This window comes from Dreissena polymorpha, chromosome 15 (genome assembly GCF_020536995.1).
Source record: "Dreissena polymorpha isolate Duluth1 chromosome 15, UMN_Dpol_1.0, whole genome shotgun sequence".
NCBI classification, from domain to species: Eukaryota; Metazoa; Mollusca; class Bivalvia; order Myida; family Dreissenidae; genus Dreissena; species Dreissena polymorpha.
Window position 1 is genome coordinate 17,450,595 of NC_068369.1, and position 14,244 is coordinate 17,464,838.

General features: G+C 34.6%; 2 protein-coding genes across 3 annotated transcripts in view; one reads left to right on the forward strand and one right to left on the reverse strand.

Annotated features, from left to right (window-relative positions):
• The first annotated feature begins 929 nt into the window (after positions 1-929).
• LOC127859593 (uncharacterized) lies at positions 930-8,869 on the forward strand. The gene is made up of 5 exons (XM_052397092.1): positions 930-936; positions 2,822-2,972; positions 3,475-3,635; positions 4,710-4,771; positions 8,457-8,869. Exons 1-5 carry the CDS (start codon positions 930-932, stop codon positions 8,469-8,471), a joined length of 396 nt encoding a protein of 131 aa, XP_052253052.1. The 3' UTR covers positions 8,472-8,869.
• A 1,510-nt stretch (positions 8,870-10,379) lies between these two features.
• LOC127860481 (twitchin-like) overlaps positions 10,380-14,244 on the reverse strand; it is a 30,355-nt gene continuing 26,490 nt past the window's right edge. For both annotated transcript variants that reach the window (XM_052398570.1, XM_052398572.1), the window contains exons 5-8: positions 13,444-13,586; positions 12,954-13,125; positions 12,030-12,170; positions 10,380-10,501 (exon numbers count right to left, since the gene is read on the reverse strand). In XM_052398570.1, coding sequence (XP_052254530.1) covers positions 10,488-10,501; positions 12,030-12,170; positions 12,954-13,125; positions 13,444-13,586 — 470 coding nt within the window. In that variant the 3' untranslated portion in view covers positions 10,380-10,487. The remainder of the gene's footprint in view (positions 10,502-12,029; positions 12,171-12,953; positions 13,126-13,443; positions 13,587-14,244) is intronic.

The window sequence follows — 14,244 nt, forward strand, 5'->3', positions numbered from 1 at the left end:
AGAATGCCGATTGGATGAATTTATGTGGTATAGAATAATGAAACATATTGCATGATATGCACGACAGAGGAAAATTTAAACACAACTCCGGAGTTGTAATTTTGAATTAACAATACATAATTTGTATCTCAGCTTAATTTGTATTGAAGGCATACATTTAAATTGACTGAGATAGTGGGCGTAAATATGTCTTTGTTCAGTGACCATCAACTTATTGTCTGAACTTATATATAAAATCAACGATAACTTACAATATTGCTATTGCGGGTTTAGAGGCTTACGGTTTAAGGTATCATTTCTTTATAAATCGTTTAATAGCAACAGTGACAGATATGAGCTCAATATGATAATGTTTCATCTGACTAAGTATCAAATACAACATGGAATTTCATTTTTGAAATGCAAATTTTAAAGATTTAAAAACGAAACTGCATGTTTTCGTGTGATGTAACGCACATTTTCACATACCATAATTATGATTTAGTTATACATAGTATACATTTCATAATTGATAAAAAAAGTCATTACAAATGTTTTTATATATTTGTGAACGGTTATGGAGATTTATAAATAACCTGATCAATAAACTGCACGTGAATTTCCAAAACTACGAGTTTTACGAAATGTATGTCAATGTACGTTCGACAACATAGGTTGCGATAGTAAATGCACCGAGCCAAGATTAGTATACCACACATGAGTAACTGACTTTTCTGTTTTGCAGTCGTTTTAAACCAAACGCAGGCGGAGATGTCTTGCGCCATTTACGAGTCAATCCAAGGGTTATGTCCCACTCAGACAAAGTGCAAATATGTAGATGAGAAGCCGATTTGTGAGTAAGTATTATGGCCTGGCAATTATGTACTAGTAGTTGCTATACCGTCGACTGTATAAGTAGATGACGCGAACACTGTCCTGCAAAAGCAACAATGCGACGTAGGTGACTGTTTGAACACTATTTGTGAATACAAAATTACATAGAATCAAAATAGATGATTAAGGATTCTGACAGACATAAGATTAATTGTATACATTCTATCAATCGGTCGGTATTATTTGCTAATCCTCTCGATATTTCCTATCCATTTTAAAGGAGATGTATGATGCTTCACTCAAGCGTTAAGGTCATTTATGCATAATGTCTAGAAAAAAAGGCCTTGGCAAACAGCGTAGACCCAGATGAGACGCCGCATGATGCGGCGTCTCATCAGGGTCTGCGCTGTTTGCTTAAAGGAATTTCTGTAAGAAATATTCTAAATATAGAAATTAATATACTAGACATCCCTTATTTTGGAAATATATTGATTCAATTGAAAAAGATGGGAGAGTCCACTAGGCATAAATGAGTTTAGGTCATTGAGTCACAGCGGCTCAAGTCACACTTGAAGGTTTAATGTTTGAACCACCATGTTCGTGTCCGCTTAGTAGTGTGCATCTCCCATACTCTTTAAACGATCGAACGTGATTTAAGTGTTAAGATGTACAGAAAGCTGGTATGAGTAAGTCACTATGACAAGCGGTTCGACGCATTATTACAAGAAACTCGTTTTTTTATGACAACCTAGGTTCTCATTCTGAGAACCTAAGTTCTCATTTTAAGAACCTAGGTTCTCGCTTGGAGATTGCACATGGCTTCCAGAACCCAAGGTTTTGTTTGATATCTTAGGTTTTCACCAGAACCCAAGTTATCATAAAATGTGCATCAAACGACGATAATCTAAGTTCTTATTAAAAAACCAAGGTTCTGGTAAGAACCTAGGTTCTCAGAATGAGAACCTAGGTTCTCATGAAAACCCTCATTTCTTGGTATTATGCGTCGAACCGCTTGCCATACCCAATCAAGATAGCCACATGTGTACCTTTTTCAGAAACGCTTTTTCTAAAAACATAATTGCTTTCAATGTTCTGTGTGATAATGGTGTCAAAATATTGATCAAAGTTGACAATGCCGGTAATTATTTATATAATAGCATATTTATTTTCTATTTCAGACCTTTGACAAAACAAGGTAAGATATAAATAACGATTAACAATTAATTAGCTCGGGATAAGTCATAAGAGTTAAAACAAACACTTTAAACCAATTGCATATTTCACAATTGAATTTCAAAAATCTAAATGAAAAGTTCATACCTAACTCAACGATGTCCCGCTCATTAATTTAGATGGAGGGTTGAACCGCTTTCATATGAAAATATGTGGGCTTATGTTTTTATCTTCTGTTGTATCGTCTTGAAATACATAAAATAACCCGACAAACAAGGCATCGCACGATGCAAATGGTTTGTAAGTCCTTTGTGCTGAAATAAGTTGTATCCAACCTTTTTCGGTTTTCGTAGAGTTTACATGTTATGTGTGCTGTCATTGGTTGACAACATTCAAATGGAAGTTGTATATTTTTTATTCAAGATATTATAATTAATATAATATAGATAATATATCATTTCTTTTCCTTTTGCTAACGATGCCTGAGATGTATAACGTCACGCATGATTTCGCAGATGACTCCGATTGATGAGACTAAGAGTATCTATTCTTAAGTATATCGTCCAATGTTAGTACGTTCTAGCGATGTGCTTATGAACCAAAAGCAAACGGTTTAAGACAAAGTACTTTGTTATTTAATAAAATGAATAAGGTCAGGTAGTTACTTTTGTATAAACCGACCCAAGGCTTGTGATCTAGCTCTGTCGAATTCAGCATCTGTACAGTAATAGTGAATAAGAAATGCATACACATATTTGCACATATTACATTTCTATAAACTATCCAGTACTATTTACTATGTACTATTTTTATAATTTGTCAAATGATTTCACAGACGACTTCGCCCTGTTGGTGGGCCTCGGTGTTGGAATCCCTATGTTCCTCATCGCCGCCCTTGTATTGGGTCTTCTCACGTACCGGATGTGCAGAAATAAAAGAAAAATGGCGGAGGATGATGATACAATTAGCTCATACACCTCATACAAGTACGGATGCTGTATTCATGTTTTGTTGCCTGAAATTAAATTAAGTATATGCATATTTGACCAAAAAAACACGGCAAGCACTATACATCGGACAAACCCTGATAGTGCTACCTTTCCATGGAAAATGTGAACTAACCGCGTATGTACAATAATTGTAAAAAGGCGTGAACGTTGAAAGAATATTGATGGACAATCACAAACAATAATTATTTAACAACAAATGTTTAAATCCAGTGCACATTATCATCTTAAATATGAAAAACGTTCTTGTTATTGCTTTTGTAATTTTTAAAGTAAAACAGTGAACATATTGACTTTTTCATAGTATTGTGGGGTAACTTGTTCACCTATATTTGTAACCATGGACGCTTGGTTACTAAACGTGCCCGTGAATCAAAAAACTAGTTTTCAATTTCAAATAATCTGTGTGCCAAAAGTAGGAGGAAGATACTGTTTTCTGATATACTTACAATGGATAAGTTTATTTGTCTATTACTTTTAGACCCGTTATGGGACCATTCCTACCGACCATCATTCCGATCAGGTACAATCCGATGAGTCGTCGGGGCCCAATATATGGTAGTGAACATGGGTGGGACAGTATGTCCGAAATAGGAAGAAATAACGCTCCGTCTGATGTAGAAGTTTCAATAGGATTCGAGGGTGAGTAAATTGTGCACATGAGAACCCAATGTGTAGCTGTTTAATGAATCAACAATGATTAAACGCTTTAAGACATGTTTTCTTTAATTATTAGCTACGCATGCATGCTTCATTCTGCGAAACTTTTTGTTTTTAACAAAGATGAGTCATTTGAGGGTGAAAAATCTTTATCCGTTAGAAATTTAACTAATATTATCAGTAATCAACAGGTAAGTTTTTGAAAAGCTGGCGCCTATACATAGAATATATATAACCGTTTTAGCGTAAACATGTTTAACAAATGCTCTTGCAATTCATTATTATTAAATAATTTAGAAACTGTTTAGGCATATAACATTGCAGATTAGCAATGCTTTAATATAAACGAGAAAGGATGACTGCCTATGAGTATTATAACTAGTAAAGGGTTAATACAGTATACACATATATAAATTGTACAATGACATACACATGCCTAACATTGACTGTAAGTAACAAAATAGCGGATTAAAAACTGTCTATGGGTCCTGATACATTTGCTATAAAGTAGACGTAATTTATACGTATTCGATATATTTCAAGCCTCTATAACGCTCAAAATCAACGAAAATTTCGTAAAATATTTCGTAAAATAAAGTTAACCAATTAAAAATCAGTGTTTCTTAAGGCAATTGCCGAAGTTTTCAAATCCAGTTGTGGTCTGGTAAAATAGATGTCTGTAGATACAGAATGCTCGTTTTTATTATTGCTTTGCATATTTATTCCATTTTAATTTCCCGCAACGATATCATTTCATACGATATATGAACGCTAACGTGGTACATGTTCCATTTTAGTGTTCGTGTGTCGTGTGCATAGATATATTCGCGGGAAATTAAAATAGAAGTAATAGTGTCACAAATAAATAAAAACGAGCATTTTGTATCTACAAAAATCTATGTAATCATACCACATCTAGCGTTGAAATTGTGTCTATTCCTATAAGAAACACTGATTGTTTAGGTGTTAGCATTATTTTACGAAATACTTTGCGAACTTTACGTTGATTTTGAGCGTTATAGAGGCTTTAAAACAAGATCTTTGATGTTTTTACAGATCGGTTATATCGTTCGGTACGGTCTTCAAACTTTTCATGGGACAATATGTATCCTCCAATAGTAAGTTGTGTTATTAATAGTATTTGTTTATCAAAATATCGAGTTATTTATTATGTCGAGTATAAAAGGCATGGTCGATATGCTTTCCACCCTTTAAACAAAACAACAACGAATGTGTTACGTGAATCTTTATAATTGATATGGAGCTCTAGCTTTAATCTGTTTAGCTCATCTTAGCACACCATGCTAATTGTGAGCTACTGTGATCCCGTGATGTCCGTCGTCCGTACATACACACATTCATGCATGCGTAAGTTTGTCCTTAAAGCCACACACCATGAAATGAAATAAATGTTAATCAATACATATAGATGCAATTTGAAAGTGTGCAAAATTATCATTAAATCTATAGCCTAGTTAGCAAGTAATTTTTTTTTATATTTTAAAACCGAAAGTAGGATTTCTATACGAATAAGTACGTCCATTTCGAAAAACGCGATTATTTTTAAGTTTTAAAGCGCAAAAAGACAGATTTCTACCTTGTAACCAACCAGATGTATTATAATTGGCATGGATAAAATAATATTGAATCTAAAGCCTAGTTAGCATGTAATTTATTATTCTTCAAACGGTACCGCTTTTCAGGCCGAAAGTAGGATTTTTTAGACGTATACGTCCATTTCGACAAACGCGATTATTTTTAAGTTTTAAAGCGCAAATAACCGGATTTCTACCTTGTAGTCACAATGATATATTCTTATTGGCATAGATAAATATTTTTTTTTATTTACACTTTAATTTAATATGCCAAAAAAGTTGTGTGGCTTTAAATGATTCTTCAAAGGATACTCCTCCTGAACCGGGCAGAATTGACGAAACTTTACAGGAATGTTTTTGGGTTAAAATTTGTTGAAATAATTTGGGGTCATTGATTAATTTGGTCAGAGGTAATACATCACTTAACACCTAAGAATATTCTCCTGCAACCCCTCATAGCTCAGAGATTTAGTACTGGGTATGCATAATCGGATCATGGTCATCTACATATATTGTTCAAATTATGCCTTTGGGCCAACACTGGCCTAGGCCCTGGGGTAACACATGTTACAAAGACATATTTAGGAACAATTTTTTTAATGCTCTTGTTTGTCGTTGCAAAACACTATGCCTTTATATGTAGCATATACTTACATAAACGTATATACCGAAAATCTGTAAAAATCTTATCTGAAACCGAAAGTCCACGTCTTTTATATTTTAATGGCAAGCGGTTCGACGCATTATCCCAAGAAACTAGGTTTTTCATGAGAACTTAGGTTCTTACCAGAACTTATGATCCCAAATGAAATTTTGTGCTCTCATGAAAACTTAGGATATCCGAGAGAACGACGCGAAAAGCTGTCGAGAACCTAGGTTCTTGTGAAAACCTTGGATATCAAACGAGAACTTTGGTTCTCAGAATGAGAACCTAGGTTCTCGTGAAAAACCTAGTTTCATGGGATTATGCGTCAGACCGCGCTGAAAACCGGGGTTCTGAAATGATATCTCAGGTTCCCGTGAGAACCTAAGTTATATGTGTGTATGTGTGTCGTCTCGCCGAGAACATGGGTTCTCGAGCGTAAACTAAGGTTTTCAAATGAGAACCTAGGTTCTCATGAAAAATCTAGTTTCTTGGGATTAGTCGTCGAAACGCTTGCCATATTCTAAACGAGCAAGTTTACGCCGTCCTACGCGTAATTCAAGGAACCTAGGTTCTCATGAGAACTATGGTTCCCAAATGAAAACCACGGATTTAGTATTAAAGATGAGAATTCAAGTTCTCGTCATGAGAACTATGGTTTTCACAGTGTAATTCTGGGAACCTAGGTTCTCATGAGAACTATGGTTCCTTAATAAAAACTACGGATTATGGCAAGCGATTCGACGCATAATCCCAAGAAGCTAGGGTTTTCATGAGAACCTAGGTTATCATTCTTTTTCAAATATGAACATAGGCTATCGCCGTTTGATGCACATTTTATGATAACTTTGGTTTTGGTGAAAACCTAGGATATCGAATAAAAACTTGGTTTGTGGAAGCCATGTCCAATCTTCAAGCGAGAACCTAGGTTCTCAGAATGAGAACCTAGGTTCTCATGAAAAACATAGTTTCTTGGGGTTATGCGTCGAACCGATTGCCACAATATTTGGCATAAAGCATCATGTGTAGAATCTCTACAACGTTTGTTCAAATCTTACTTTATACATATTTTATTTCCAGATAATGACATTATACAAATATATACATTGGTCCATACATGTTCAAATCTTGTCCTGAGGGTCAATAGTAGCCCCATGGATAATTAGTTAAACTTTAACTTGTAATATAGATCATATTGTCTGAAAATACAAAAGCCATGGCTGTTATGTTTTTGTATATAATATCACCAAGAACCCATCTGCAAAGTTTGTTCACATTATGCCCCTTAGATCCATATTTTCTCTACCGGGCGTCATTTTTGATATGGAAATATTGCAAAATAACTTTTAAATCTCTGAAACAGAGAGATTTAATATTAAGTATGTAATATCAGAAAGTGATCCTCCACAAACAATCTTCCAATTATACTTATGGGTTAAAAGCTGGCCAATCCCGAAATGCCACATTTTAATACAGACTTCAGTTCAAATAAGGTATTATCTAGCAAGAAAATGTCCATCGGTGGTGCGGTAGTCGAGTGGTGACACACTACTGGTCTACCATTCCAGAGGTCTCCGGTTCAATTCCTGGCCGGGGTACTAGAAATTTCAGAAATGCTTCAAGTGTTTCCTACCCAACTAGAGATGTACTGGTATGAAACCCAGGTAATTCTCGCGTGAATCGGTGCTAAACACTGAGCACGTAAAAGAACCAAGTGATCTATTCGCAAAGAGCTAGGGTATCGCACCCGGATTCCTTGTATCTCAATACTGTCTCTTCTGCTTGCTGTCTCTTCAGCAAAAAACAAAGGACCCCATTGGAAATACGTGCTTGTACTTTCAGGAGTTATCCTTGACTGCAAGGTCAAAAGAAATACATACATACATATATCGGTGTAATATGTGTTATGTAACATCTTAGGCTGATCCTAAAAAAAATCAATGATTGATATGGGAACAAATGTGAAACACATGTTTGGTAGTGCGAACTGTTTTACATAGATCAGCATAGTAACATATGTTCACATTAAGTCCGGGTCGTCAAAAGGAACTGGGGGGTCTCGAGTATTACGCCACTGTTCTAAACTTTATCATGTTAGCGTTCATGGTTATATTAAGTGATGTGTTTAAAATATGTTCTTTTCTCAACATAACATTATTTAAACAGATGTTTTGTCGTGAAAACGTTAATTATAGCTTTATTATAATATTAATGATGTTACTTTTCACGTTCAACTGACAGTTCTATTTAACAACGATTTCGCGATACATGGTGAATACAGATTTTGTAAACGCAAACATTCAACTCCTTGTAGCAATAGCTAAAATAGCTTGTCATTAAAAATAAAACCGAATTGTTATCTCATTAAATCATTGATAAAAAGAAAGCAAAATGAACGAGTTAATATACATTATATTAATTATATGTATGAACCCCGCTTTGAATGTATGAGCCTACATATCAACACAAAGGATGTCAACGATGTTGTACACATTTTATTGTGTAATTACGCAAGTTATGACAAGCTGCTATAAGTACTAAATAATGATATGACACATATTTCAGAATGAACGACTTTGATCACAGACGTGGATTTCATCCAGATGTGAAATTCCTCAATACATTCCCAGTCGGTGGAAAAACTAGCCACATGGGGGTGCATATCGCCATCTTGATTGACAGCGCAATCACACCAAACAATATCGTTTTCGGGTTCCTATTCAGTGTATATTTAGTGTGAATAGTTTCGATATGTTGTGAAGCGTTTTCAAGGTGTTTCGAAAAACTATAAATGTACAGATACAATTAAAGTTACTTAGAATGTATTAGTTTACACTGAAAGTTTTCTTTTCTATTACGTTTCGGTGTGTTTGAATTTTGTCACTGTGTTGGGAATCGTTTTGTCGCTTTGGATACAAAACTGCCCACGTACAGTTATACGTAATTACGAACATATATTTACCACTGGTACACGTTCTCACTGCACGTGTTCATTTGTTGTTATGTTTATTTATTTTTATATATTTATGTCGCATTACAATCGTCGACGATATTATATTAAACTTGTGCATATATGTAAATAATGCCACTAAATATTTTGACGTTTCAACTAAGTCAATAAAATGATATATATTTATATATGTTGCTAACACTTTATATCGATCTCTCTTAAAAGCTTAGTGAGTGAAATGATATATTCAATTGAATACATTTTTAAACTATATGACGAATTTTACACGTATAGGGGCATTCCAAATCACCAATAAAAACTTAGAAAAAACACATATCTTGATATTATAGAAGGTTATAATTGAAATTACAAGAGTTGACAAACTCGTAGCATCAGTACATGCAACAGGCATTTTAGTCGCGGTACTTAGTTCTTCGTCAGCACATTAGTGGCTATGTTTGTATTGTCTTCATTTAAACTGTGTCACATGTAATTAAAATGTAATTTTACATTCAAGGACAAAATCCACAACTTGCTGGTTTTCGTCACGCGCTGTACCAGCGTCTGTAAGTTTTAAAGCTTCCTGAAATAAAATGTGCGACAATGTGCGAGTTAACATTTGTTATTCTAGCTTTCAAAAATATTATGTCGATTGACGTGTTGTTCATTATATGCACGTATAAATATTTTTTCATTTTATTGTTCAGTAAATAGAAACGCTTTACAACGACATTGTATATATTGGTGTGCAAAATCACGTATATTTCAAATTACCATTAGACAATAATATATTTATATAAACGACCATTTAGTCATGAATAATGTTGTCATCAATAAAAAAAGATTTAATTTCTGAACTACACTCTTATAATCGCGCATGAGAGGATCTGCTTATGTTTCCTATAAACCATTCTTTCAAAATTACGCCCCTATGATAAAATTGTTTACCGGACACAGATTTTGGCATGTATTGAAGTTTGTCATCAAATGCTTTATATTGATAATTGTAAATATTGGATAAAAAAAACTCTAGTAAAAAAAAGAATAAAAAAGTAAGATGGGCTCAAACCACTGACCCATGGAGTGAAAAAGTCTATCGCTTAGACCACTCGGCCATCCGTGCTCAAACTATAATTGTTGTATTTTTGTACTTTATAAGCAATCTTCGTAGCGTCACAAAATATAACGAGGACAACAGAACTCTCAAAATTATTCAATCGTTTCGCGTTGCAACGCTTTATAATGTTCAAGTTTTTAAATCTTCAAAAGATGCTTATTGTGGATATTTTATAGCACACATATCATAACTACAACGAACATTTGCGAATCTGAAACATTTTGTTTCAATTATAATTTTATCAATTTACAAAAACGTGAAAAGTCCCTTTAACATGTGCATTTACCTCATTGCTGATTTTCGCAGTTGTCTGTGTAATCTGTACGCACTAAATAAATCAAGATCGTGCGCTGCAGCATTTTTTGAAATAACGTTAAATGAGCACTTCTTTTTGTCGAATACATTTAAAACAAAACACAACTTCGACCGTAAAAACAATACAATTTAGTTTTATTCAAAACATCCAAATGTATTCGATGAATAAAGTTGCACTGAACCAGTTGTGTTGAAAAATATGGACGCAGGTCCCTTATGCCTTCTCATCTGTTAAAATAAAATGTTTATATTAGAAACGCGTCGTGCGAAAATGGGTCTTATGACATTTCCGAGAAGTGAATCTCCAGATATGCCTCTGTCTCCGTACACTCTGACGACCAGTATTGATCTCCGCTAATTAATCCATTTATGCTTAGCGTCTAGAAAAAAAGGCATTGGCAAACAGCGTAGACCCAGATCAGGGTCTGCGCTGTTTGCTTAAAGGAATGTCTGTAAGAAATATTGTAAATAAAGAAATAAATATACTAGACATCCCTAATTTTGGAAATAAATTAATCCAATTTAGAAGGATGGGAGAGTCCACTAGGCATAAATGCGTTTAAAGAGACCTCAAACTCCCGTGACCTTACAGCGGACAGGGTAACTCAGACTTTGCGAATGCACAGACTGGTCTGGATGTACGCTGGCTGCTTATTTCATATGACCAATTTTCGCAAGACGTTGAAAACTTAGGTAGTCATTCTGCGTATGAAAAGGCAATGAAACAATGTTTTCAAATGGTTTGCCAATCATTTAGACGTATTTCCTTTAATTTGTAAAATGCATGTTTTTAATCATTGTCTCAAAATGTGCAGTATAATAAATGGAAATATACTAAATTTCACATGTATTACAGATAAACACAAACAAATATAAACACCAACAAACAGTAAACGTTACGCTGATATTTTACTAACACTTTATACAGATCTCTATAAAAAGCTCTTTGAGTGACATGATATATTCATTTGAATACATTTTCAAACTATATGACGAATTTTTCACGTAAAAGGGTATTCCAAATCATCAATAAAAACACACATAGCTTGATATATTTGTATGAACTCGTAAAGTGACAATTCGCTTATGAATTAATTTAACCCTTAAAGCGCTGGAGCCGAATTTTAAAGGCCTTTGCAAACAGTTTGGATCCAGATGAGACGCCATAGAACGTTGCGTCTCATCTGGATCCAAACTGTTTGCTATTCTGATAGTATTCTTTGAAAAAAAATGAAGAAAATGCTTATTTTAGAAATTCAGCAGACGACATTTTAGCAGAAGACAAATTACCCAGCATGCGAAGGGTTAATATCTTAGTCCTAGATCAAATCCCTGCCAACTTATTGACGGTGTTTCTGCAGAACAATAAAGACGTCAGTTAAGCAGCCTTTAAACTCTTAAGTTGCAAACGTTGTCTGGTTGCTCAAAACTAACAGCCGGATAACGTTAGTTACAAATTAAATAAATATTACTAGCAACGTATATATCAAGCATTTAGAATTTATAAGGAATAAAACTGTTAATTAAAACACCCATTTGATAAGTATATAGTTTCTTTAAGTTAAATGACTTTAGTTATTTCTTGGCATTCGTTCCTTTGACGAAATGAAATACAGAACCGCGGAGTCTATTTTGTAACATATAAATGAATTACAAAATTCAAATCCATTCCAAAAATAATTTATATTGAAACCGTGCTTATATAAGAACATTGTAATACACTCAGCTTAGTATTCATCACTGATAGCTAACTTACAAGAGGTACGCATTCGTCTCCATTTGAGAAGGAACAGCAAGACAGCAGAAATTCCAAGGATTAAGATGACCGACCCCAGTGCAACACCTACGACAATGCCCGTTGAAACGGGATGCAGAAGATCAAAGGTGTTGGGAGAACCTGCAACGCATATTAGTTTTGAACATTCATGGTTTAAACCTTCTAAAATAGTGTGTATTATGTATGACCAAGCTCGCAAACAAGTACAGCGTAATATGTGCCTGTACTGTCATTGTGTGTATGGTGCGCTGCAATTTATCGCAGTGTAAGTGAACTCTTCGATTAGCCAACATTGTGCGTATTATGTCAAGCTTACTCTACAGCAATTACATTGTCATGGGTGCCTTCAACCATTCTTTGTTTGGATTTGTATACCCTATTTTGCATTTAATAATGTACTGATTGTAATGTTTAATGTACACGACTACGTTTAGCCCGTTAAACCTTTGTGTACTAAAATAATTCTCCATAGAATACCAATTATTCACTTAAACAATCCTATTCCAAAATAAGGAAATTATCATAAAAAATACTATAGACATTCCCACAAAGATCGCACTTTTATAGTTCGAATCAAGACGATTTAAACCATCGCTATCGTCTACTCAACCACTTGTTAAACTATCCACTTAAATTTACAATTACACTGTTTATTTAGTAGTAATTAGAAGTTATCTTGCAAAAGGGAGAACACTTAATCGAACTATCAAACCCATAGAGTTGTCGCGACAACTCAGATTAGATTGATAACGTAGATTACATCGATCACATTGCAATGTGTCAAACTCAACTACACGTCATTTACTCTAAGTTAAATGGTTGAGATGTAACATATTGACTAGATTGGTTAGGTTGAAAACATCGATTCAAAAGTGACAAATAAACGAAGGGTAAAATACCCACCGCTAGTTGTGAAAGTTGTCGGCGGCATTGAAAATCTCGACATGCGTTTTTGTTCGTTTATCGCGACGACCGATATGTTGTAGAACGTGTTCTTGGTGAGTCCGTCAACCACATATGTCCACGTTTGGTTGATGCCGTGTGTCGTGGAGTTGTCGTTGATAAAATCAGTCAGCTTAAAGGTTCAAACAAATTTGTTAAACACCAGACAATACAGAGCCATTCGGTCCAATATTACAAATTTCGCAGATATAAGGTACTTAATAAGCATGTTAACATCGGAAATATTGTTGCGATATCTGTTTGATCTTGTTTATGAGTGTGCTCATCTTCCACTCACTGAACCCCTCATTGTTGTGTATAATTATAAGTAAACACAAATGGGCTAAACACAAATTACATTTCGAATATTTGTTGTTTTCATAAATAAATCAAACAATGATTTGAAATAAATATGTGTCTGAATAAACGACATTTAACAGTAGAAGATTACCGTAGAAAAGGAGTTTCCATTGTAAAGTTTCAAGACAAGGAAGCGTTGATGTGAGCCCATGTCGAAACCTGACGTCCATCGGACCGTGACGCTGTTGTCTGTGACGTTGTAGATATGAACATCGCGAGGAGCTTCCGGGAAACCTTAACACGAAAGATAATAGTAATTTGAACGAGCCCTGTTTGAAGACTGATGATTTTACAATATTTCAACTTTAAGTCGTGTGTAAATTAATATTATCTCAATACAAGAACATCCTTCTCAATGAGTAGACATCAGGTAAAAATGAAACAATAAAAAAACACCGTATCAAACAGTTATACACGTTTTAATTTTCTGTGGATTGTTCAAAGTTTGGCAACACGTGGCTCACAAGCGTATAGTTAAAACGCATTTATATTAGCTCGACTGCATAGAAAGCCTAAGGCTTATTTGAAACACTCTCGAGTCCGTTTCCAAGGACTAGAACCAGTACTGGGTGTCTATGGGGGGACATCTAAAAAAAACGTTCCCACAGTATCACGCACACTACTGGGCAAAGCGGACACACAACTTCTTGAATCGCGGGGCGGCCTCCGCCGTTGCGCCGCATGTAACTTGTAGTTCAGAATATTTTACCGACATTGGAAAACGTTGTGGTAGAACTAAATCAAAAGAAATAAATCTCCTTGAACACTGAAATTGACTTGTCATGTTTAAAAAAAAACTACGACACATTCATAACGATACAAAAACGACGTTATAAATACTAAAATTTCGTCAAAAACACGCAGTTTACAACGATAAGATGTTATATTACAA